Source organism: Bubalus bubalis, chromosome 20 (genome assembly GCF_019923935.1).
Source record: "Bubalus bubalis isolate 160015118507 breed Murrah chromosome 20, NDDB_SH_1, whole genome shotgun sequence".
Lineage (NCBI taxonomy): Eukaryota > Metazoa > Chordata > Mammalia > Artiodactyla > Bovidae > Bubalus > Bubalus bubalis.
The window spans coordinates 18,793,118-18,820,261 of record NC_059176.1 but is presented as its reverse complement, the minus strand read 5'-3'; the positions used below and the strand labels follow the sequence as shown (position 1 = coordinate 18,820,261).

The 27,144-nt window shown below is 33.9% G+C and overlaps 1 protein-coding gene across 4 annotated transcripts in view; it reads left to right on the top strand.

The window, feature by feature from the left end:
• LRFN5 (leucine rich repeat and fibronectin type III domain containing 5) overlaps positions 1-22,171 on the top strand; it is a 319,486-nt gene extending 297,315 nt beyond the window's left edge. For 2 of the 4 annotated variants that reach the window (XM_025271878.3, XM_044932740.2), the window contains 4 exons: positions 4,580-5,984; positions 8,665-9,371; positions 16,455-16,498; positions 21,789-22,171. In XM_025271878.3, coding sequence (XP_025127663.1) covers positions 4,600-5,984; positions 8,665-9,371; positions 16,455-16,498; positions 21,789-21,806 — 2,154 coding nt within the window. In that variant the 5' untranslated portion in view covers positions 4,580-4,599 and the 3' untranslated portion in view covers positions 21,807-22,171. The remainder of the gene's footprint in view (positions 1-4,579; positions 5,985-8,664; positions 9,372-16,454; positions 16,499-21,788) is intronic. The other 2 variants (XM_025271881.3, XM_044932741.2) reach the window with 2 other exon arrangements.
• Positions 22,172-27,144: the final 4,973 nt, after the last annotated feature.

The window sequence follows — 27,144 nt, the reverse complement described above, 5'->3', positions numbered from 1 at the left end:
ATATAATCAATCTGATTTCGGTATTGACCATCTGTTGAGGTCCATGTGTTGTCTTCTCTTGTGTTGTTGGAAGAAGGTGTTTGCTATGACCAGTGCATTCTCTTGGCAAAACTCTATTAGCCTTTGCCCTGCTTCATTCTGTACTCTTAAGGCCAAATTTGCCTGTTACTCCAGGTGTTTCTTGACTTTCTACTTTTGCATTCCAGTCCCTTATAATGAAAAAGACATCTCTTTTGGGTATTAGTTCTAGAAGATCTTGTAGGTCTTCATAGAACTGTTCAGCTTCAACTTCTTCAGCGTTCCTGATTGGGGCATAGACTTGGATTACTGTGATATTGAATAGTTTGCCTTGGAAACGAACAGAGATCATTCTGTCGTTTTTGAGATTGCATCCAAGTACTGCATTTCAGACTCTTTTGTTGACTATGATGGCTACTCCATTTCTTCTAAGGGATTCTTGCCCACGGTAGTAGATATGATGGTCTGAGTTAAATTCACCCATTCCAGTCCAATTTAGTTTGCTGATTTGTAAAATGTCGACGTTCACTCTTGCCATCTCCTGTTTAACCACTTCCAATTTGCCTTGATTCATGGACCTAACGTTCCAGTTTCCCTTGCAATATTGCTTTTTACAGCATCGGACCTTACTTCCATCACCAGTCACATCCACAATTGAGTGTTGTTTTTGTTTTGGCTCTGTGTCTTCATTCTTTTTGGAGTTATTTCTCCACTCATCTCCAGTAGAATATTGGGCACCTACTGACCTGAGGAGTTCATCTTTCAGTGTCTTATCTTTTTGCCTTTTCATACTTTTCATGGGGTTTTCAAGGTGAGGACACTGAAGAGGTTTTCCATTCCCTTCTCCAGTGGACCACATTTTGTCAGAACTCTCCACTGTGACCTGTCGTCTTGGATGGCCCTACATGGCATGGCTCATAGTTTCATTGAGTTAGACAAGGCTATGGTCCATTACAAATAAAATATGAAGAGATATCCCACATTGTATGTCTCTAGGGAAATGCAAAGTAAAACAATGAGATGCCACCATACACCTGTTAGAATGAACAAAATCTGTAACTTGACACCAAGTGCTGAGAAACAAGAAATACAATAGGAATTCTCACGCATCACTGCTGGGAATTATGGTTCAGCCACTTTGATGTTTTTTTTTTTTAATAAAATAAAACATGTTCTCACCATGCAGTTCAGCAGTTGCATTCCTTGGTATTCACCCAAAGGAGTAACAAATATATGTCCACACAAAAGCCTGTACATAGATGTATATTGCAACTTTATTCATAATTGCCAAAACTTGGGAGCAACCAAGATGTTCTTCAGTAAGTGAGCTGATAAACCGTGGTGCATCCCAGACAGTGGAATATTATTCAGCGCCAAAAGGAAATGAGCTGTGAAGCATTGAAGAGACATGAAGGAATCTTAAAATCCTTAAATGAAAGAAGTCAGTCTGAAAAAGCTACATGTTGTATGATTCCAGCTCTATTACATTCTTGAAGAGCCAGTACTATGGAGACAGTATAAAGATCAGTGATTGCCAGGGATTGGGTAGGGAGAGATGAATAGAGCTGAGAAGATTTTTAGGGCAATGAAAATATTCTGTGTGATTCCAAAATGATGGGTATATGTCATTATATATTTATCCAAACCCATAGAACATAGAGCACCAAGAATGAACCCTAATGTAAACTATGACCTTTAGGTGACTGTGGTGTGCCAAAATAGATTGATCTGTTGTAACGCATGTACCACTTCGGTATGGGTTGTTGATTATATAGGAGGCTCTCCATGTGCGGGAGCAGTTAGTATATGTGAAACCTCTGAACCTTTCTCTCAATTTTGTTGTAAACCTAATACTGCCCTAACACAATCAAGTATTTTTTTTTTTAAGTTTGTTAAAAGTTAAACTGGCTTAACCTCACCTCAATTTATGGCAGATGGATTCTCCCATTACTTTTCTGTGGATGGGGAAAGAAAAGGGACATCTCTGGATCTCTTCCTTTCATCAAGGACTATCACTATCTGGAATATAGTGCTGTTCAGTTTATTTTTGTATCCTCAGCATTATGATGTTTTTTTTTTAAATATATAATTTGTAGCTTATCCAGCATAATTATTAGTGTGAATGTTTTTAGTAACTTATATCCACACCAGATTACTATTTATAAGCATATTAAAACATAATGAAATATTTTATACCTAGCCACAGATAAACCATATCAGTTGCTTTTCATACATCTTATAAGGATTCAAGATTTCATCTGATATAATTTTCCTTCAGCCTGAAGAGAATGTCCTTTGTATTTTCTTAGACTGCAGTTCTTCTAGTAATGACATTTTCAGTTTGTTTCTCTCGAAATGTTTTTGTTTTGCTTCATTATTTATGAATATATAAATCACCACCCAGTTTGGCAGGCCTTCCTTTCTGGCAGCTCTTTAAAGAGATTTCTCATTGTCTTCCATCTTGCTTTGTTTCCAAAGAGAACTCAATGAGGAGTAAGACATTATTTCTATCTTGTTCTTATTTATAATGTGTCCTATTTCTGTGACAGTTTTTAAAATTATTTTTCCTTTCTCTTTGGTTATCTGCAGTTTGATTGTAATATGTCTTGGTAGGTTTTTCTTGTTTTAAGCTTGGGTTTGGGGGTTGTTTTATAACCACATGTTTGGGAACAATTGCCTTTATTTCTCCAAATATATTTCTACCTTACAGCTTTCGTCTGATAACTCCGATTATATGTATGCTTGACTTTTTAAAATATTTTTCCACAGGTCACTGAATTTTTGTTCACTTTTTTCCCCATAGTGTTTCAATATGGTTAATATGTATTGCCCTGTATCTACTTACAGAGATTATTGGAGTTCTTTGTTTGATCACCCTCTCATTTCTGGTACTTTGCCCCATAAAGTCAGGCCACCTGAGATCTCTGCACAGCAAGCTCAGTCCTGTTCAATTGATTAAGACTGTTCATGCTTTGCCTTGATTTCCCTCCTTGTGCTGTGGTTTGGAAAGTGTCTCTAGGGCTCAGTGATAAGGTTCATTTTTTTCCCCTTTTTTTCAAGGATCACAGTTCTCTGCTTCCTTTCTTCCAATGTCTGAAAACTGTAGTTTTATATATTTTGGTACAGTTTCTTTTTTTTTTTTTAATTTTGTTTATTGTGGAAAGACAAAGTACTACTTATTCTGTCATAAACAGAAGAGTAAGACTATTTCACTTGTGGAGAAGGACAGTCTTATTCATTGCAACCATATTTAATATGACATAAAATGGGTATAAAATAAATCAAAGCTATAAGAATAGATTTTGTTTATAAAACTAGGTGCATCATTTCTAGAATAATTCCATATTTCATATTTTCATTAATTAAACAATTGGGTGATTTTCTGAAGCTGTTTTCCCTTTTCATATTTAAAACTACTTATACTTTTTGAGAATTTTAATCACATATGTGTTAGTATTTTTATTTTTATGTTTATTTTCAAGAGCAAATACTTAAGATCAAGTTGGAAATGAAATTGTCAAGTTTTTAAAAATTAAATTTGGGTAAATATAAATGCACTGAGATTTTTCAGAAAAGAAAAATGGAATATGACATCTTCTTGGACTCACTGTCAAGTATTTTGATCATTGCTTTCTATAAATTATCATCAAAAATCCACATTATATCACATAAACCTTCTTTTATTTTTATTTTTATTTATTTTTATTTTCTTTTTTAACTTTACAATATTGTATTGGTTTTGCCATATATCAAAATGAATCCACCACAGGTATGCATGTGTTCCCCATCCTGAACCCTCCTCCCTCCTCCCTCCCCATACCATCCCTCTGGGTCGTCCCAGTGCACCAGCCCCAAGCATCCAGTATCGTGCATCGAACCTGGACTGGCAACTGGTTTCATATATGATATTATACATGTTTCATATATATAAACCTTCTAATATTTAAGGAGCTCAGAGCATTTATGGTACATTTGCAGTCTTTTAATTTTTGAGAACTAGATCCTGTATTTGCAGTTAGGATGTGAAGATTGTACTATTTTCAAGATAGTTTGTAAAGATGAATAAAATTTAATTAAAAATTAATTACTTTCAATATCTTGCCACAAGTTTAACAAATATTATCTTATTATTTCTGCTCAGACATATAAATTGAAATACTTGCACATTGCTAAATATGTCTAAGCTTTTGAATTTACAAGATGTCTTTTAGGAGGTTAGTAGAAGTTTTCCTGATCTCCTGCCCTCCAGTCTGGGATGGATATCTCTTTTTTGTGAACCTATGGAGTACCCTGGGCATATTTCAAAAACAGCACTTAATTTATAGAATTATAATAATCTGTTGACTTTTTTATTTTCACCATTTGCTTTTAAAACTCATGAGGTCATGAGTGGTATATTTTTATCCTAGTGTCTATATACTGACAATACAGAGTTAGTATTTTTACTTGATTAAATAAGCAAATGAATACATTTTAATTTGCATTAAAAAGATTAATTAGGAATATGAACTCTATTCAGATGATTGGATGCTAAAACTATATTCTGTGTCTTCTCTTACAGGCTCTTAAATCTGATCTACAATGGAAAAATTTCTTTTTTATCTGTTTTTCATTGGCATAGCAGTGAAAGCTCAGATCTGTCCGAAGCGTTGTGTCTGTCAGATTTTGTCTCCTAATCTTGCAACCCTTTGTGCCAAGAAAGGGCTTTTATTTGTGCCACCAAACATTGACAGAAGAACTGTGGAACTGCGTTTGGCAGACAATTTTGTTACAAATATTAAAAGGAAAGATTTTGCCAATATGACCAGCTTAGTGGACCTAACTCTGTCCAGGAATACAATAAGTTTTATTACACCTCATGCTTTTGCTGACTTACGGAATCTGAGGGCATTGCATTTGAATAGCAACAGATTGACTAAAATTACAAATGACATGTTCAGTGGGCTTTCCAATCTCCATCACTTGATATTGAACAACAATCAGCTGACTTTAATTTCTTCTACAGCATTTGATGATGTCTTTGCCCTCGAAGAGCTGGATCTGTCGTATAATAATTTAGAAACAATTCCATGGGATGCTGTTGAGAAGATGGTTAGCTTGCACACCCTCAGTTTGGACCACAATATGATTGATAACATTCCTAAGGGGACTTTCTCCCACTTGCACAAGATGACTCGGCTAGATGTAACATCAAATAAACTGCAGAAGCTACCACCTGACCCTCTCTTTCAGAGAGCTCAGGTCCTAGCAACCTCAGGAATCATAAGCCCGTCTACTTTTGCATTAAGTTTTGGCGGAAACCCTTTGCATTGCAATTGTGAACTGCTGTGGTTGAGACGTCTATCCAGAGAAGATGACCTGGAGACCTGTGCTTCTCCAGCACTTTTAACTGGCCGCTATTTTTGGTCCATTCCTGAGGAAGAGTTTTTGTGTGAGCCTCCTCTCATTACTCGGCATACCCACGAGATGAGAGTCCTGGAGGGTCAAAGGGCAACCCTGAGGTGCAAAGCCAGGGGAGACCCCGAACCTGCAATTCACTGGATTTCTCCTGAAGGGAAGCTTATTTCAAATGCAACAAGATCTCTGGTGTATGATAATGGAACACTTGATATTCTTATAACGACTGTGAAGGATACAGGTGCTTTTACCTGCATTGCTTCCAATCCTGCTGGGGAGGCAACACAAACGGTGGATCTTCATATCATTAAGCTCCCTCACTTACTAAACAATACGAACCATATCCACGAGCCTGATCCTGGTTCTTCAGACATCTCCACGTCTACTAAGTCAGGTTCGAATGCAAGCAGTAGTAACGGTGATACTAAAATAAGTCAAGATAAAATTGTGGTGGCAGAAGCAACATCATCTACTGCACTACTTAAATTTAATTTTCAAAGAAATATCCCGGGAATACGTATGTTTCAAATCCAGTACAATGGTACTTATGATGACACCCTTGTTTACAGGTAAGAAAAATTAAGCCAATTTTTATACTTGCCCTACATCTTAGTGTAGGGCTTGATAAAATACTGCTGATTTTTTTAATTGGCAGTGCCACTCTATGTTATAGTTGAAATGCTCCATATTTTTAAGTATATAATGTAAGGCTCATGAAAGGTGAATACATGTGGGGAAATATTTTGAATGGTGTTATTTTCAGTGAGTTCAAATTTATCTTTAATATTATGCTTACCTACTTTCTTCCCCTCACCTAAGAGATGTGACTATCAGAGAACAAGATTGATTTATTTTAAAAATTCAAAAACATACCAGAACTTACACATCCACATGAGTGTTCTTTCCTTCAAGGAAGTCCTGTTGGGAGGCTATACCATTATCCCAATAACGCTGCCATTGCTCAAAGCACTTTTGGAATTATCTTTAGAACCTTCGTCATACTATTTTGAATATCCTCAGTGGTGGCAAATCTTCGTCTTTTGAGGGTGAATTTGAAATTTGGAAACAAGCAAAAGCCATTTGGAGCCAAGTCTTGTGAATAAGGTGGGTGATCAAGATGGGTATTGCCATTTTTGGTCAGAAATAGGATGTAACTATAAAATAATGAGACTGATTTTTGACTGGTTGAGTTATGTGTGTGTGTGTGGTGCCTCATATACACTGGTTCTTAAGACAGTTCCAAAGAGAAAATTTATAAGTATTTTGAGCAGTGAATCAGTGGAGTTAAGTAGATAATCTCTGGGTAAGGACATTGGTGGAGACTTTGCATCTGACTTAAAGAATTTCTGGTATGTTTTTCTGAAGTTCAGCCTCATTGATTTATAGTCACATCTGGTCCAATTTTCAGTTGGAAATACACATTTTTACCTTTTCATATAATTTCACTCGTGATTATAGACTACTATTACTCCTAGGAAATGATGAAAAATTATGGCTTTAAAACACATATGTATATGTATACATGCATGTGTGTGTGTGTATATATATATTTATATATATAGCCTTCAAGCTTTTCTGAAGTCAAATCAGTTCTTACACACCCAGATGAATTGTTGAAGATAATTTGATTTTCACTTATTTATGGAAATGAGAGAAAAATTTTTTTAAAAATTAGCATGGGCTGGTAGGAAAAAACAAAACTGTTCTAACTAGCCATGTGACCAATCCTGGGCAAGGTTCTACCTGGCTGAGTTTTAATTTTCTCATCTTTAAAAGGAAGAGATTAGACTAAATGTTTTCTAATGTCTCTCTCATCACTAAATATACAGGGATATAGACTATAATGTATGTATATTAGGATAAATTAGTTTACTGTTTTCATACTCAGCTTTCCACTTAGGCTGTGGATCATTAAAGATGAGCATACACTCCTACCCCTTTCTTTCCCTGTAGCTGCTAAATAATCTGTATTCTTTAAACATTAGCTCTGTGAAATAGGTCAGTTTCTGTTTTCCAAGCTCTAAGATTTTAATCCTGCCATGACAAGTAAATTCTCTATGACCATAAGGAAAGTGCTTGAATTCCTGACCCTAATGTTTGTCACATGTATAGAAGTGATAATGCCTGCCTCATACTGTCCTTGTAAAAATGAAATAATACATATAAACTGTCTAGTAATTCTCATTTTTACTAGTAATTACTCTCACTAGTAATTCTCTAAGTATTTCTCATGCACTCACTAAATGGTAGTGATTTCAACAAATACATACACTGACCTAAAATTTTCTCGGTACATTTAGAGCACATTGTTTAGATATAACAGATTAGCACTGCCAAGTCTTGAAATTTCTCAAACTCTTTCAGAGAAAAGATAGAGTTTCAAGCCTTTTTTCCAAATTAAATCTTAGTCATATATGGTTGGTATGGAGGATGAAAAAAGCAGTGGAGAATAGGATCCACAGAAGACGTTTGTGATACAGTGGATCCAAAGATGTCCTAAACTCGTATCCAAATTTACAAATCGTGTTCTGAAAACAATTTCATAAGCCCACAATGGGGAAGATAAGGGATTTATGTTTTGGTTCAACAGTTCTACCCTGTTCATGATTCTAGAATAATATTTCTCATGCATTTTCATCAACCTCATTTAATAAATAGAAACATACTGGGACCCAAGTGTTGAAGATGTAAGAGGGGGTTGAATAAAGTGCTTTAAGTTTAGTAATTATCTTAGTTATTAAAGATAGATTTACTGGGTACCATTCCATAGTAGCTTATAACTGATTTGGAAAATAAATACTCTGAATTGCATTTCCAATCTGCTTTCTAATGTGATTGTCAGTGTTTTCCCTTCCTTCAAATTGGCTTTTAGTCACAGAGGTGTTGTAAGTGCTAAATGGATTTGTTTAGTAGTCAGATAATGTCACAGTCACACCTTTCAAAAGCAATTTGTCATAAATGATTTTTTAGCAGTGGCTTTTATTAGGAGTTCTGCTTTGCCAAGCAATGTAATTAGTAAGCTTGTCAAGCCATGGTGCAGGCACCATTAATATAATGCAGAATCCAACAATGACTTTTCGCCATTTTAAGTGGGTAAATATAAGATCAGATCATTTTCTCATATTTCATATCTGTTATAAATGTGCTTATCTTAATGAGTACTGAAATGAAACAGAACTGAAGTCATAATGACTGCATGTGTATATCTGTTGTGTTTTTAATATTAACACAAATTCCATTGTCCCTCAGAATGATACCTCCTACGAGCAAAACTTTTCTTGTCAATAACCTGGCTGCTGGAACTATGTATGACTTGTGTGTCTTGGCAATATATGATGATGGCATCACTTCCCTCACTGCCACAAGAGTCGTGGGTTGCATCCAGTTTACTACGGAACAGGATTACGTGCGGTGCCATTTCATGCAGTCCCAGTTTCTGGGAGGCACCATGATCATTATTATTGGTGGAATCATTGTAGCATCTGTGCTGGTTTTCATCATCATTCTAATGATCCGGTATAAGGTTTGTAACAACAATGGGCAACACAAGGTTACCAAGGTCAGCAACGTCTACTCTCAAACAAACGGGGCTCAAATACAAGGCTGCAGTGGGACGCTGCCCCAGTCTGTGTCCAAACAAGCTGTGGGTCATGAAGAGAATGCCCAGTGTTGTAAAGTTGCCAGTGACAATGTGATACAACCGTCAGAAACGTGTTCAAGTCAGGACTCCTCTACCACTACCTCCGCTTTGCCTCCTACCTGGACTTCAAGCACGTCTGTGTCCCAAAAGCAGAAAAGAAAGACTGGCACAAAACCAGGTGCCGAACCACAGAGTGAAGCCGTCACAAACGCTGAGTCCCAAAACGTGAACAGGAACAACTCAACTGCCTTGCAGTTAGCTAGTCGACCTCCTGATTCTGAGGGGCCCGCATCTAAAAGAGCACATTCAAAGCCAAGTAAGTTTCTCACTTTGCCTGCTGAGAGAGCCAGAGCAAGACACAGGTACTCCCTGAATGGAGAATTAAAGGAATACAATTGTTATATTAACTCACCGAACACCTGTGGACTGTTTTCTAAAAGAAGCATGTCTATGAATGCGATGTTAATTCAGTCCAGCAGTTCTGATGGGCATAGTGGAAAAGCAACTCTTTCAAATTCTGAGTGGATATTGGAAAGCACTGTGTAACCTATTATTTCTTTTTAATGAAATTTTTTTTTCAAGAACTCACATAGGAAATTGGAATTTGACATGCCAGTCTTGTCTCTCTGATTCATGGCTAATAGAGCCATGGCATATAAACCCAATAAGGTATAGTTACTTCATACATATGTATATGTGTATATATATATATATATATATATATATATATGTATGTATATATACGCACATATATGTGTATATGAAGGTCATATATTTTAAATTGTTTAGGGAAAAAGCTGACTGCTGTGCCTTCCCCATTTAGGGATCGGCTTCCAGGTTCTGCAGTAGCAGACCACAAAATGAAAGTTGTCATAGGAAAAAAGAAGTCTTGCATAAATAATTGTATTTCCTCCAGTCTTACAAATTACCACCTATGGATGATTGATATTTTTCAATGAGTAGCTTGTATATTTCCTTTCAATGACAGTGGCATTTGTTTTTAGGCAAATATTTTCAAGAACAACACTGCGTTGTTATGTTATTTATAATAAAATATCCGATTAAGTATACCCAGACAGTGTTAAAATATGTTCCCTTCTAAACAACATTCTTAGTTCAGGTGCCTTAATGGTTTTGTGGTATGTTCTCATCCATGACACTGCTTTTTCAGTGGGAAGCAGAAGAACATGCAATTGATTTTTCATTTATCAAAAAAAGTCAATTCAGTTGTAAGTCACAGGCCAGTTTTAAGTCATATGGATCTGCCTGGGAGTATGAAGGTGTTTTCATTCATTCAGTACACATTTGCTGAATGAATGAACTTTATATTTTTCTTAATGCAAGTTAAGTAGAGAGACAAAAATACAAAACTGCCTTTATCAAAGGGATATTTATTTTTATCACCAAGTAAAATAAAAATCTTCTAATGGAGTTCTTATTCTATTTATAAGCAATATAAAGTCATTGTTCATTAACTAGATAGTAGATTTATTTTTCCCTTTTTCTCTGTAATTCTGAATTTGAATGTTTGTCTCTTAGAGTAAATGTATTTATTATTTGAATCAAACCATGGTGAAATTTAATTAGAAATTATATAGCTTAGTGGGAATCATTTAAAAAAGCATTTTTAATTTAGTCAGACAATAATATTGTTCCTTAATAATATGGCATTCTTGGACAGTCACTGAAATCAAGGTCTATAGAAAAAATGCTCCAACTACTCTTCAAAATTTCTACAGTATTATATTGTAACCTGATGATGTTTTACTAAAGAGCAGTAAATAGGGCTTTGCTGCTGCTGCTGCTAAGTTGCTTCAGTCGTGTCCAACTCTGTGCAACCCCATAGACAGCAGCCCACCAGGCTCCCTGGGATTCTCCAGGCCAGAACACTAGAGTGGGTTGCCATTTTCTTCTCCAATGCATGAAAGTGAAAAGTGAAAGTGAAGTCGCTCAGTCATGCCTGACTCTTAGTGACCCCATGGACTGCAGCCTATCAGGCTCCTCCATCCATGGGATTTTCCAGGCAAGAGTACTGGGGGGTGCCATTACATTCTCTGAAATAGGGTTTTAGGTTTTTTTAATTATTATTGTTGCTTTTTTTGTTGTTTGTATATTTATTTATTTATTTGAGAATACAAATCATGGGAACTCGCACAAAAAAATTTTAGCCATAACATAATGAGATATGTACTTTATATAAAGTATTCCCTGGAAGTAAGTTAAAGACAGAGTATAAATTTATTAACTCTTTCAGAGTACTTGAAATACTGTTTAAAGCACAGGTGAGGAATGTCCATCATTAGTTTAATTTCCTTTTGCTGGAAACATTTATAAAATTTAAGTCACATGCATCTGCCTGGACATATGAAGGTGTTTTGACTTTACCAAGGCACATTTTATACACAATATATCGTGATGACATTCAAAAGTGAATTAGGTTAAAGCGTTAGAACTTTCTGAGTTAGTCTTTAAAAAATTTGTCTAACAATTTTTCACTACCTTAGGTGTTTCCTGAATGTCTTCTATGCCCTGCTTCTCTTTCTAAAGTTTGTCTTTCCCACCTCTAAAATGTAATTGGCCTTCCTGGGTCAGGAATACAGCTCTTGTGAGTAATAAATTATATCACTGTGTGAAATTATTTTGTAAAATCAAAGCATTACTCAAAGTGAAATGTATTTTCAACACTATTCTGTAATAATGCACTAATTTCAACTAAACAGTTTTAGTTATCATCAATTACTTATTTCTTCACAAAGCGCTGATTGACAAAAAGCATATTATTTTTCCCTTTCCTAGTTTATGCCTTCGTGGTTTTAAAATATCCTGAATATGCAAAAATTTTTCAAGACTTAAATGAATCCCCAAACAAGGTTGTGGTCAAGGTGGTGCTGCGATCACGCAAAACAGGCAGCAGCTTAGTGTATCTACTCCAAGATACCAATTAACTTAACATATATTCTATTTTCCAGTTGTTTGCATTTTTAAAAATCAATTTTCCTGCTTATGTTTCTAATGGAACTTTAATTGAATATCTTTTATTTCTCATAAACATTTAGAATGGCATAATACTTAACCATGTGAAATTTATTCTCTTTGACTAAAGCCATTGAAACTATTTAAATTGTTATTGCTCTTACAAGACTGTTTCTAGGGTGAATTAACCAAATGCTTGAACACTTATTCTGGAAATGATAAGAAGGCCTGTGTTCTTGTCTTTTAAAAGATTTTATTTGAACCAACGATGTGAACAAAAATTAGTGTATCAAGAGGGTCAGATGTTACTTGGTTTTGTTGATAAGTATATGAAAATGTTTTGCTCAGGGCCGTTTCAGTGTTAAGTGGCTGAAAGAAAATCCTTGGGAAGGTTGGGGGGTGATTAAAGATACCTGGTATAATATATTAAACACAGTAGTTATTTGGATGAATGAATGAGCAAATGGATAGATGAATTAGTAAGTGAATGGAGCCAGGGAAGAAGGCTCAGTAGTCAGGATTTTAATTAATTAGCATAATAATTTGTGATCCAGATAATATATTACTATAAGCAAGAAATTCTGTCCCTCTTGTTTTTCTTTGTGTCATTTCTTACGTTCTTTATTTAACCAACTTCGTATATGTGATCCATAGCATATGGTTTTGGTGTTTGTTGTTGCTGACTGTGTATAGGTTGTATATGTTGTTTTTGCTTCTCTGTTCTTAATTATTTTTCTTTAATTTTTAGCCATTTTATGCTATGGTTTCAGCTTGTTCACGAACAAACTGACAAATAATATATTTACAGATATTTACTCTAAACATTTCTTAATTTTATGTATTCCTGTGTTGCTTTTTGTTTTGGATAATTGTCCTCCAATTTGAAAATGTCAAACCACTGTTAAAATAGGCCTTTATTGAAAAAAGTATACATAATGATTGTGTTCCATTAAGGAATAATGAAACATTCAAAGCAACTTCAAAATCCTAAAAAGAAACAAACTTTGGTTTGATGAATATCTTTTACTTTTAGCTTGCAAATAGATTTACACAGAGGTGCATTAAATACGATAATTTTAAATTAGATATAGTAACACCTTTGCTGAAGACAGTGTATTTTATACATTTTTGAATAGTTGAGGTCACAGTAAGCTTTTTTATGCTTTTAGGCACTTGATTTTAGCTGCTTTGCTAATATAGTCCACTAAAAAAGCTTTAGAATATAAATTTTTGAGCTGTTGTGAGCTACCTATAGACTCAACTGTTTTACTATCTGAATGATACATACTTCCTCCACAAGAATTTAAAGAATTTTTTATTTTTTTTAATTTTATTTTATTTTTAAACTTTATATAATTGTATTAGTTTTGCCAAATATCAAAATGAATCCGCCACAGGTATAAAATTAAGTATCTTCCACCTGTCCATAGGAATCTCTTATCTTTTTTCCATGAAGTATTGGAATGGCCAAAATGTTTGTTCAGTTTTTCCCTTAAGATATTATGGAATCACCTGAATGAATCTTTTGGCCAACCCAACATTTTCTGTTTTACCTTAAACCCTCAGAAAGTACTTCCAAACTAAATTTTAACTATTTTAATTGCTTGTATTACTAAAAAGAAATTAATATTTCATTTATAAAACTAACACATTAATAAAAAATTACCACAAAATTCACATCAATGGCCTTTTGCTTCCTAAAATTTAGTATTTCCTCCTATGTTTATTCACAATAACAAACTTAAAAACAATCATTAAAATCCCCATAGTTTAAAAAATTTCAAATTCATAAAGCGTCTTATTGTACAAGAATCACAAAGGTAAATGGTCATTTTTTTCAAAGAAAACTGCAGATATGAGTCCATTTTCTTCTTGGTGTGGCAGGATTTCAATTCCATTTTATAATGGTATGCAAGCAGAGCTCGTTAATATTAGACAAAGTGAAGACTGTGCTCTCTTCCCCTTACTTAACCTTCTCTTGAGTCTCAGGAAGAGTCCAGGCTTTCCACTTCAAAAGTGTTGCAGATGCTTGTGTGTGTGTGTGTGAAGTGTTTGGGGAAAGGATTGAAGGGGCATCAGATGGAAAAAGGATTATTTTTCTTATCCTCCTCCTCAGTTCATAATAAAACATAATAATAATGATGATAATATTAATAAAAATGACAATTCACCTTATAATGTTTTTGAGTTAAATGTTAGCTGAGGTAAATATATAGATAAAAATTATCTCACTTTTAAAATTTCACAAACTACACGAACACGAAAACAACCAAAATTAGTGACTGGAATTTTGTAATAGTTTCAGAGCTCTGTCTTTCAGATCACTCAGTTCTTTCCCTCCCGTGCTAGATAAATTTACATGCTGGGATTACAAATACAATTGGTTTTATCAGATTTGCATTGTTTTTTTTTTTTTGCAACAGAAAGCATCCCTCTTGTAGCAGTACAAAATAAAGAATAGTAAACACATTACAGGGATCACATCATCCTAAACAAATGGAATTATCTCAAGAGGGGCATAGACACTAACAGTTCTGGAAATAAAATATGAAATTACTTCTTTAAGATAATGTTAATCCATCTGCAATTTCATCAAATATTACAAATACTCAATACAACAGAATAATCAGTGTACCATTGTCCTCTGATTTGTTTCAACTATTTCAAAGTTAAAATTTAGGATAATTACAGTATTTTAAAGTTTAAGTAATCTAAAGTTACCATCAAGTGAAATACATATGCTACATATGCTTATATGTCTACATACGTTTTGCATATATATGTGTGCAGATATGTATATGCACACATATACTTAACCCTTTTAGATTGTAAATCTGAGTCCTACTGTAATTAATGTAATAAGATTAGATTAAAGTGGTCCAGCTATCAGAGAACTTCTCCCAGAACAGCTGTCCAAACTATACTTGCTATCTATCAGATTACAATGGATTATAAACTCTAGTACAAATATATTTTTCTGAACATCTGAATGATAGGCATCTATACAGTTGATCTAGTTCATTCTTCTTCAATAGGTGACTGTTACAGTTCATGAATTTTAAAACAACAAGAAAATTATCTTCAAATGCATTTAGGGGAAAGCTGTGAAGTCTCTTTCATTTAATGTTTGAAACTGGAGGTACATTTATTCTTGCCTGAGACTTGAACTAGACATTTATTGTGATTCTGCCCCCAAAATACATCCGTGCATTCTAAGTTGCTTCAGTCATGTCTGACTCTTCAACCCCGTGTACTTTAGCCTGCCAGGCTCCTCTATCCATGTGATTCTTCAGGCAAGAATACTGGAGTGGGTTGCCATGTCCTCCTCCCAGTGATCTTCCCGACCCAGGGATCAAACCCACTTCTCTTTTGTCTCCTGCTTTGGCAGGAGGGTTCTTTGCCACTGTTGCCACCTGGGAAGCCCAAAATCTGTCCAATAAATAATTATTCTAATAACATGAAGGGGCTTATGAAATATATTCTGGGGGCTCTACCATAATATAATTTCCTAATTATTTTTTCTGTATAATACAAACAATTGCTTTCATGTAAAACCTAATCTCCAGAGAGCATTGCAAATTTTTATGAATATTTATGCTGGAGGTTTTATCAAAAAATTGTTTTGTACTATTCTCATCACAGTCAGCTGTGAGCACTTAGAATGACATATTCCTCAGACACCTAATTTTTTCTTATACTTTGTCCCTTCTTAAAACTAGAGTATTGACTTTAAAATGTGACATGTGGGAAATAGAATATGTACTCTACAGGGCTATTTAATGGTATTAAGCATTTATAGCAAATTGGAATATGCATATGGATATTTAAAGGCAGAATGTTTGCATTTAGAACATTACTGTTCTATATAAAGATACATGGTTTTATATAAATATAAATGGTATTTGGCAAAGCATGCTATTATCTTTGGGATTATTGAATAATGGTTTATATTGTAAATGATTATTTTATACATAGTGTATAAAATAAGATAAAACTACATTTCCTGCTCTGGATTGTTTTCCTTGATGTATCTTTCCATATTAATCATATGCAGCAATGTGGTTGAAGTTAACTTTGAGTAAGAAAAATGAATAGAAGCCCGATTTTCTCATTAAACTCTTGCAGGAAAAAGTGCATAACATAATTACATAAAAGTGCATTCCATTGATAATTACTCATTTTAGAAACTAGAACAATATTTTTAAAAATTCTGCCTTTATGGTATTATGTATCAGGGAATAGCCATAGAGAACTATAAAGTATTATAAAAGTCAATTATAATTAACCCAAGAACTAGTGAGTTATTACAAAAAAGAAGTGTAGATAAACCTTTAAGATGAATCTTACCAAGGTTTCAATGAGAAGTATTATAAGGTCTGTTTCATAAAAAATGAATTGTTTATGACGCTGAAAATTTTATTCCCAGATGCTTTGCCGACTAATGTTGACCAGATTGTCCAGGAAACACAGGTGAGATTCTTGTTATCTGTCACATGCTTCAGTACTTAAGTGGGTATATTATTTTATAAACGAATTTTTAATTTTTGTTTTGCTAGTTTATGCAAGTTGTTGACATTTTCCATTAAAACTTAATCATTGCTCAATGGTAAACCCTGAAGTTTAGTTTGGTTAAATGAATTTCCAGTTCCTAAATTTAGACCGATTTTTGGTTAACTGAATACTTCTGATGCGTATTGTAAGAATGAAGGGAACACCAAGGTAATTTTGGAGTCACTTTTGTAGTCACGCATGGTATCATGTACTTTTATAAATATTTCTAAATGTGAAGACAGTAGCTTGATAGGAATATATTCACTCATATCCTTGACCTCCACATAATAGAAGCTGAGAGGATATATTGTGCTTCACCGAAAGTGGATGAACAGAAGTGTTTCACTGTTATCTAAAATGAATGTAGCCACTATAAAATGGAGCAAAAGACTATTCATGAAATATTCATGGTATTCCTTTTGTCAGCAACCTATTACTCTTCTTGGTTTTCTTTTCTTTCTTTCTCTTTTTTTTGGAAGTTTCAAATGAGTATTTGATTCCTGCATTTTAATTGGATCAGAAAGTGTGTTTCCAGAGCAAAATGGTATTTCAGCAATCTGTTCAAACAGCTGGATGCATCAGCCATTTGCTTAAGATTTGGCACAGGAAAAAAAAAATACTCTGTTTTTAAAGGTTCATAAAAAAATTCATTGATTTATTTGTTGATAGTAAAAATAAGGATCTTTTTTTGAACCATTTCTTATTTAAAAGATAACAATCACTTGGACTATCCTTAAGGGTTTCCCCTAAAGAATTCCATCCCAAATCAAACAAAATGTTTTTCATGCATCATTTCTTAATTGAAATTAGAATTCCATTCCTAAGCTGCAAAAAAGCTAACAGATGGCTCGCTGGAAACAGTCAATAGCAGAGTGTCTTTCATGTACTTGGTGTTAATAGAACTGAACTGACCTGCATGAAGGTGCCTCAGTTTTCTACCACCTTCCCTCTCTTTCCTTCCTCTCTTTCCTCTTCCCTTGTTCCTTCCCTCTCTCCCCCATCTTTGATTTGAAAATGTTGAATTATCATGCAACTTTGGACACCCAGCTGTTCTGAAAGAGAATATCCGTAGAAAGGGTTTAAAAAGTCAGGGTTTCTCTATGAGAAGTGTGATCCAGGATGGGGCTAACTGTTCCATCAAGATTTGATAGGAAAGTCAATCTGGTCATCTTTCAATTACCAAATGAAGCAATTTCTCAAGTATTCGTTTTTCGTGGGGCATGTTACATATCATTGTGTTTATTTCTTTATTTTACCACAGTGTTAGAAGTCAAATTTAGAGAAAAGTAATCTCCTTGGGAATGTATGTGCTACTCAAGATAGCAAAAGGTTTGCCAATGTGATAAGTATGTAAGATTTCTAATAATGACTTCTCTGTGCTAAAATAATATTAATTTGAGAACTTTGGAAAATATAGTTTAAAATAAAAAAAATAAATGTAGCTCTGTCATAACCCACCACCCAGACATAAATAGTACTGTGGTGCACGATCCTTCAGTGATTTGTCATTTCTGTATGTAGTAAATTCTTATGTACATATGTATGTTTGTAGTAGATTTCGTATGTAGGATATGTCACCTACTTTTAAAATTTTATGCTGAGTCTTCCTTTGTTGAAACATAATGTCATAGCAACTTTATTTTCATGCTTTGGGTATTTTTTTTTCTTTCTACAAGCATTAGCAAGAAAAATAAACCCTCAGGCAAGGAAGAGTTTTAACAAAATTTAGTGGCAATACATCATTTACTCACCACCCAATTTCCTGCTACATTTCTGTTATCAGATTTAAGTCACCATATGACCTCAGCGTAACTGTTCTTGGTATTTGATAAATGATTCCTGCAACAGCAGGCCTATCGTTTCTGCAGCTGTCAGCATGGCCAAGCAGCAATGCCCCTGTGAAGAGACTGTGGCCCGTGGGCTCTGAGTCTTCTCACGGCCTTTCACACTGTCGGTGCCACTTCACCTTGTGAATGAAACGAGGTAGAGAGCCGGCAGAGATTCTTTGTGCTCATAGTTTCTTCTTCTTCTTCTTCTTCTTTTTTTTCTGGCTGGCAGTGGAGGGTGCTAGTGCGATGAAGAAGATTATACCATTTTAGCTTAAGTTTATATTTCCTGCAGGATGTTAACATACATGTCTTTTTCTGCCCAGTGTCAAAATGTGTTTCCCAATCATTGGCCTATTGCATTAAACTTAATTAAAATGTCATTGCCTTCTCCAATGCATGAAAGTGAGAAGTGAAAGTGAAGTCGCTCAGTCGTGTCCGACTCTTAGCGACCCCATGGACTGCAGCCTACCAGGCTCCTCCATCCATGGGATTTTCCAGGCAAGAGTACTGGAGTGGGGTGCCATTGCCTTCTCCGGTCCCTTAGTATACAGACAATAATATAAGTCAAATAAAAAAAAAAAGAAACTTGACACATTTTTTTAATTTAAAAAGATGTTTCCTAAGTGACAGTATTAAAAACTGATCATACCACCATCCCTAACATAGCATCAAGCTCTCGTAGGAAGGAGCAGAGAGGGCGGAAATATTTTGCCCCGTAAGGGATTTGGGTGCTCTTCTTAACACTGAGGTAACTGCTAAGATGACTGTTTTTTTTTTTGAGATTTATTTCATTTCCATTAGAATATGTCTGGTGTCAATTTTATTCCTTAAGACTTTTCCTATATGTGAATAGAAACAGAGTGAGCTTAAAATATTTAATGTAACACATACAATCCTTCTATAATAAACCATAAGATTCCAATTACACTAAGATGAGTTGAGAGCAAAGGGAAAAGGAATCATTGGCAGAATCAGTGATAATTACCCTGTAAGTAAATACACACAGAAGTCGCTCAGTCGTGTCCGACTCTTTGCGACCCCATGGATTGTAGCCCACCAGGCTCCTCGGTCCATGGGATTTTCCAGGCATGAATACTGGAGTGGGTTGCCGTTTCCTTCTCTGCTGTAAGTAAATAGGCACATATAAATTAGCCTTGTGTTTGAAAATACTGTTATGCTTAAAATGAATCAGGTAGAACAATTGATACGATGTGTTTGGCAGTTAAGTAAGAACAGTTAATTCGTTTGCATTTATACTGAAAATGCCTTTAAAAAAATTGTAAGTATTTCTTGTATTCAGACCAACAAATGTGTATTTTGTGTGTGTGTGTTTCAGTGTGTACAGTAGATGCCACTGTTCTGTGACTACTGGTACCAGTCTTTAAGACAGTTGTTTCCTGGTTTCAATATATTTGATTTCTGATCTTTCTTTTTAGTATATATCAATCAAAGTATTTTTAAAAACCTTCAACTTTGTCATAAAATCTCTGCTACAGATGCAGTAACCATGAAAAGAGTCCAGTTCTTTTAGACAGACTATTAATACATAAGTGCATGGAAAGTTACTAGTGTTGATTAGAAATAAACAGCAGTATTAAAATAACTGTGGACAAACAGTTTGGAAAACATGTGAACTAAGAACCAAGCAGCAAAGCAAATGTATGTATATGATTGGATGTCTTTCCAATGTTCTTTTTCTAAGCAAGAATGACCAATATAAAATGCTTGGTTCTGTAGGACTTTTTTTTGCCTATGATATTCCCTTCAAGTAAATTAAAAAAAGAGTAAGAGAATAGGCACTTAGTAAGAAACATTTAACTTTTTTTTGCAATAATTAAACCATACTTTTTGACATATTTATTTGAACATTATAGAAAAACAGAAAAAATATATATAGAACCCTAGTGTCAGCAATAACCTTTCGAAATCATTTCCTTCTTTTTAGATGCCCTGACTAGAAATGAAAACCCTTTCATAGGTCTTAATTACATTATGAATAAGAGTAATAACAATTGCCCAAATCCATTTGATATGTTTGTTTTTTCTTCTTTTAATGTTGAGGTAGCCTTAATTTCTCCTTTTATTTGTAAAACTATTAATAAGACTCAAGTGTTTTGCACCCTACCCTTTCCTGTCACATAAGGACCATTGACAAAACATCCTGAACCTACCCCAAATTCAGTATATTCATTTCTTATAACATTTTATCATAATTACTATAGTCTATCTTGTTTTTCCTTTGTGATACTCTAGTATTTTTGTTCCATATTTCAATATTTATGGAATCATTATGAGTTTGTTTATTAATAAGTAAAAAGTGTTATTTTGACTCTCACCTATAAAATTTTTATTCAGCCTCATATTATGTCATCATTTCAATAATGGCAGATTCAGGGCAGACCAATTCATGTCCTCATTCCCAAATCTGATTGCTATTTCCTAATCTGCAAAATTAGCAGCTTATTTATAAACCATAATTCCACAGTTTGTTAATAATGATATTATATGTAGTTGTTCTTGAATGGAAAGGAGAAAAATTACTTCTATTTCATATTATGAAATCCTATATTTCTCAAAATTTTTTTCCATCTTTAAATGTAGAATTTATACATATATTTTAAAGCCATGAGTCCTGAGAACCCATTCATTGGAAAAAAATATTTTCAGTTTATTTAAAATTTTTAATGATTTTGTATGATTTTCTTTCAAAATCATATTAACTGTGAAATTCCTTTGCTTGTGAATACATTTCAGTTTTCACATTTATTTTATTGTCCTGTAGGTGAAGAACTAATTAATAAAGAAGAACTAATAGTCTTCACTATATTAAATGTATAATTAAAAATTTTATAAAACCTTAATATGACACAAAGCTTCCAAAAGAATATATTAAAAAGTAGAGATCACTTAAGTTTTAGATGTGATGAACGAATTTGATCTACAATATTCATATTTTAAAAATCAGTTTGAATATTTGTTAAAACCTGAATGGCATGCATTAATGAATAAAATATATATATTTTTAATCTTGAGAATATAAATGTGAAAATCAAAGCAATGAAGAATGCCATTCCTCAATTTTGGTTCTGAGTTGCATAACTATTTAGTCTTAATACATTTAGGTTCCTTTCCAAAATAAAATTTTTAAAAATATTTTTCAACAATTTGAAGTTACCAAGAAACATTTTAAGAGCTGATGTGCATATCTAAGTAGCATCCAGATGTATTCCTTATATTATGCAGCAATAAGTTCCTGCCTGGTTGCTTACAGTTCAGTAACTTCTAGATTACTAGCAAAATAATCTTATTAGCTATGTGTTTTCTTTCTTTCTTTCTTTCTTTTTTTTTTTTTTTTTTTTTTTCTTTTTCTTTCATTTCAGAGGCCGGAGTTAATCTGAAGAGCACCACTTCTCTCTCTCCTGAAAAAAATTGCTACTGATATTTTTACTGGATAAAATTTAAAAATCGTTCAATTCACAAAGGCTTATTGTTGAACTGGTATCCTAGAAGAAATTGTCCACAGGAGCCGAAGCAGAAGTCTCTGATGCCGCAGAACTGGCTCATCAGACCATGGTTCATCCCCTTTTAAAACCAAATTTTTTTTCTTCTGGCCTACAAGTATTTTTTTTTAAAGAAGGAAAGGGAAAAAACCTACATTGGCATCGAGTTCTGTATCAATCCATGTTACATTGCCATCCATGATTTAAGACTGTAGAATCTTGAATAATCTATATCACTTTAACAAATAAATGTTTTACTATGACAGAATCTGCACGTTGCTTGATTTATGGAAACCTCAACTGCTTCAAGTGTGAATGGTGAAGTGATGATGGTAGGAACTAACAATACTATTTTACATCTATGTAGTTCAAAACCTTAAGGGATCACAAATTGCTGTGTAATACTGGAACTAGTTCTTCCATGACTGAAGTGCACCTACTTCTATGGGAGGGCAGTACAGCTATTTAAACAGCTTTATGAAAATTTTTATTCTTCAGTGTAACAGAAAGGGAAGACAGATCTCCTATTGGGATTTCAGAAAGTATCAAGGTAGGTGTATTGTAATTAATCCAAATTGATTCATTGCTTTTCTGGAGAACAAAGGCAGAGATTTTAATAATTTTAGGTCTTATGTTTCATTATAAATGCCCATTTCTCCAGTTTTCCATTGGAGATATATATATATATATATATATATATGTATATGTATATATATATATAATCTCTATATATAGTTTACATTTTTTAAAATTTACTTAAAACTAAAAAATCTAGAAAACTGTCTTTGAAAAATGTAGGTTAATCTGTTAACCATTCCACATCTCAGGCTGTTAAAAATATCCAACTATCCAAAGAGAAGTTACAAAATGTCAGGCATAAGATGGCACTTAGAATCTGTGCTCGGGAGCCTAACTACACTAGACATAAAACCTGTGCACACACACACACACACACACACAAACACACTAAGGCACTGCCAGACACACACACTGCACAACTGAAACGAAGTAACACCTTTAGATGCAATGTGGTTAGTTTCTGACTTCTGGCAAATGACTTCATTCTCTGTTTCCTGACAACTCAAGTACCCAGAGCAATCCTGTTTACGTGTGTGTACGTGTATATATGCATGGATAAATGTTTGTGGTCACAAAAAGGAGACAATTTGGACAATAAGCATTGCCTCTGTGAATCTGTTCCTGCCATACACAGATTTTCTCCTCAAATATAAACTTTCAGGAACACAGATAGCTTTCCTGGATTTCAGAGTTTAATTTATTAAATTCTCTCTGGGGAAAACTGCAGCCTTTCCTTCAAGGACATTCTCCTGTTTATACTTACATTCCATTTACTCCAATCTCTACCCCCCTCAGGCCTAATTCTTGTTTTTCTTGATGATAGTAAGAGTGTAGCCTGACTGCTTCATCTTTTTAAGATATTCATGCTATTGTGTTCTAAGGAACAGGGATTTTAGAACTAAAATTGTGTTTAATCTTGTCAAGTCTTCACTCTGCATCTAGATCTAAAACTTCACTTGTGTACAAATTCAAACAACACCCATAGTATACATATGTTCTCTTTTTTCAAATATTGTTGAAGAATATTTAGGCACAGTCTCTGATCCTGTGCTGCTGCTGCTGCTGCTAAGTCGCTTCAGTCATGTCTGACTCTGTGCAACCCCATCCATAGATGGCAGCCCATCAGGCTCCCCCATCCCTGGGATTCTCCAGGCAAGAACACTGGAGTAGGGTGCCATTGCCTTCTCCCCTCTGATCCTGTAAGTGTCCAATAATCAGTTACATTTACAGACAGATATTTACTTCTTATACTGTGAGGTTAAAAGAACACAATTGCATACTGATAACTAAATAAGATTAATGATCACTTATGAATAAAAGTTTTGAAAAAATGTGACAAAAATGTTTTTAGGATGAGTGGAAACAGTTTCTTTTAGCTAATCATATTATAAAGGGGTGAAGAAATATATGATAAAAAGTCTTACTGTAAGGTTCTTGGACAGGCTTCCCTGGTGGCTCAGACAGTAAAGAAACTACCTGCAATGGGAGAGACCTGGGTCCAATCCCTGGATTGGGAAGATCCCCTGGAGAAGGGAATGGCAACCCGCTCCAGTATTCCTGCCTGGAGAATCCCCATGGACAGAGGAGCCTGGTGGGCTATAGTCCATGGGGTCTCAGGGTCCTGACCAGCAACTAAGCACACAAGGGTCTTGGACATGCATTGAAAACTAAAACATGCAACAGAAAACCATGCTTTCTATTACTCTACATCCCTGAGTAATTTTGGAAGTAGTTTAACTGCCAAAAATATATAGCATAATTAGTATGAATATTTGTCAATTCAATTTGTGATTTCTTACACAGAATATAAAGCATATCAAACACACAAGAAGATCAAAAGTGTTTTGAATGCAATATAGACACAGCGTGAGGCATGAAAGAGGACTGAAAACCGTAATTAAATTTTTGAAAATCTGCAATCATGATTTTTGAAATCCATAATCTGTAGAATTGAAGATTAGTAATAAAATGCCATAGTGGTTGAAAGGTATAACTTCTACATAGATAGAAACTCAAATATTGGATTGACCAAAAAGTTTGTTTGGGTTTTTCCATACCATGTAATGGAAAAATCTGAATTTTTAATTTTAATTTCCTTGTACAAGTTTTTGTCTGTTAAAAATACAAAGTATCCTGTTTCACATATGTGGAATGTTTTGTGACACATTCTTGTTTTGTTCAAAATATATTCACATTATTTCTTCCTTTATTCTGCTTTCCATGTGTTGAGAAGTTACTCCATTTTTATTTCCAAAATATATTACATGATATCTCATAGGTCTACTTATCAAATGTGTGTGTTTCAAGGTATATGCAATTATTTAAAAATGCAAGTGAGGGAGAATATATTATGTCCAACCAAAATAAAAGTCTGAAGAATATGATTGCTTTATTTGAAATACAACTATAATATCCAGGAAATTATCTACACTAGATTTTTATGTGGAAAATATATATAACATGACATCTAATATTTTAACCATTTAGACTATATAATCACTATTATTAATTACATTCACAATATTGTGCAGTCATCACCATTATCTATTTTTTTAAATGTTTCTATCATCCCAAACGCAAAGTCTATACTCATTAATCAGTTACACCTGTTCTGTCTCCCATCAGTCCCTGGTAAATTCTAATCAACTTCTATGAATTTGCTTGTGCTAGATATATCACTTAAGTGAGGTCTTACAATGTTTATCTTTTTCTATCTGACTTATTCATCTTATCATAATGCTTCTAAAATTCATCTGTGTTGAAGCATGTATCAGAACTTTATTTCTATTTATGGCCGAATAATATTTCATCCTATGTATATAGCACATTTTTTATTCATTCTTCTTTTGGTGGACACTTGTCTTTACCTTATGGGCACTGGGTGTAATACTATAAAGAATCCTGGTATACAGGTATATATTTGCGTTTCAGTTTTCAGTTCTTTTTGCTATATACTTAGGAGTGGGTAATAATTTTATGTTGAGTTTTTTTCAGAACTTCCCAAACTGTTTTCCACTATGGCTACTCCATTTTACATTCACTAGAGTAATATGCAATGTGCGAGGATTCCATTTTCTCCATATATAATTTTTAGTTTTTTGTTAGTTATCCTCATAGGTATAAATTATCATATTATGATATTGGTTTGCATTTCCCTAATCATTTATAATATTAAGCTTATTTTCATATGCTTTGGTCATTTGTATATCTTCTTTGGAGAAATATAAACTCAAGTCATTCACCCACAATTAAATTGGATTCTCTTTTATTATTGAGTCAAAGCCATTCTTTATATATTCTTGATATTAAACTCTTCTCAGGTATATAATTTGCAAATATTCTCTCCCATTCTGTAGCTTGTCTTTTCACTTTCTTGATATTATCATTTAATGAACAAAAATGTTGAATTTTTATGAAATCTGTTCATGTATTTTTTCTTTTGTGTTTGTGCTTTGGTGTCATATCTAAGAATTCACTAACCAGTCAGTGGTCATCAAGACTTGCCTCTATGCATTTTTCTAAGAATTGTGATTTTATATAGATGATTGAGCTTATATATAGATGATTGATCCATTTTACATAAATTTTTGAACATGATTTGAGGAAATCTCCAATTTTAGATATGGAAATCCAGTTGTCCCAGCACCTTTCTTGAAAACCTGTTCTTTTCTCATTGAATAGACTTGGAAGGCTTGTCAAAAATCAGCTGCACGCATTTATTTCTAGACTCCATATTCTATTCCATCAGTCTATATGTCCTATCTTTATGCCGATAACACAATGTTTTGATTACTGTAGATTTTTAACTTTTGAAACCAAACATGTGAGTCCTCCAACTATCTTCTCCGGTTTTCAAGAAAGTTTGGCTATTGTGGGCCCCTTGCAAATGAAAAGCCCCTTGGCTTTTCCATTTTTACAAAACAGCAACTGGGAATTTTGATATATATTGCATTGAACATGTAGACTACACTGGGTGGCTTTGACACTGTGACAAAATCAAGTTTCTCAATCCATGGACAAGGGCTGTTTTTAATTTCTTTCAACAATGTTTTGTTCTTTTCAGTGTATAAGTCTTTCACATCCTTTGATAAGTTCATTCCTAAGTATGTAATTCTTTTATATGCTCTTACAAATGGAATTGTTTTCTTAATTATCTTTGTGGATACTTCATTGCTAGTGTTTAAAAAACCAGTTGATTTTTGGGTGTTAATCATATACCTTGCAACTAGGTAGATTTAGCTTATTAGCTATAGTAGCTTTCTTGTGAATTCTTGGGATTTCTATTTATAGAATAATGCCCCATGTGATTAGAGATACAGTTGGTCCTTCATATCTACAGTTTCTGCATCTATGGATTCAACCATGAATAAAAAAATATTTTTAAATAAAAAATTCTAAGAAGTTCCAAAAGCAGAACTTAGAGTTACCATTTCCTACAACTGTTTACATATCAGTTACATTATAACTACTTATAATGCATAGTGTTTATATCGTATTATAAATGATCTAGCCATAATTTAAAGTATATGGGAGGATACGCTGAGGGTGTATTCAAATACTGCACCATTTTATGTAGGGGACTTGAGCATCCTTGGATTTTGGTATCTAGAAAGGGTTCTGGAAACAATGACCCAAGAATCCCAAGGGACAACTTGGG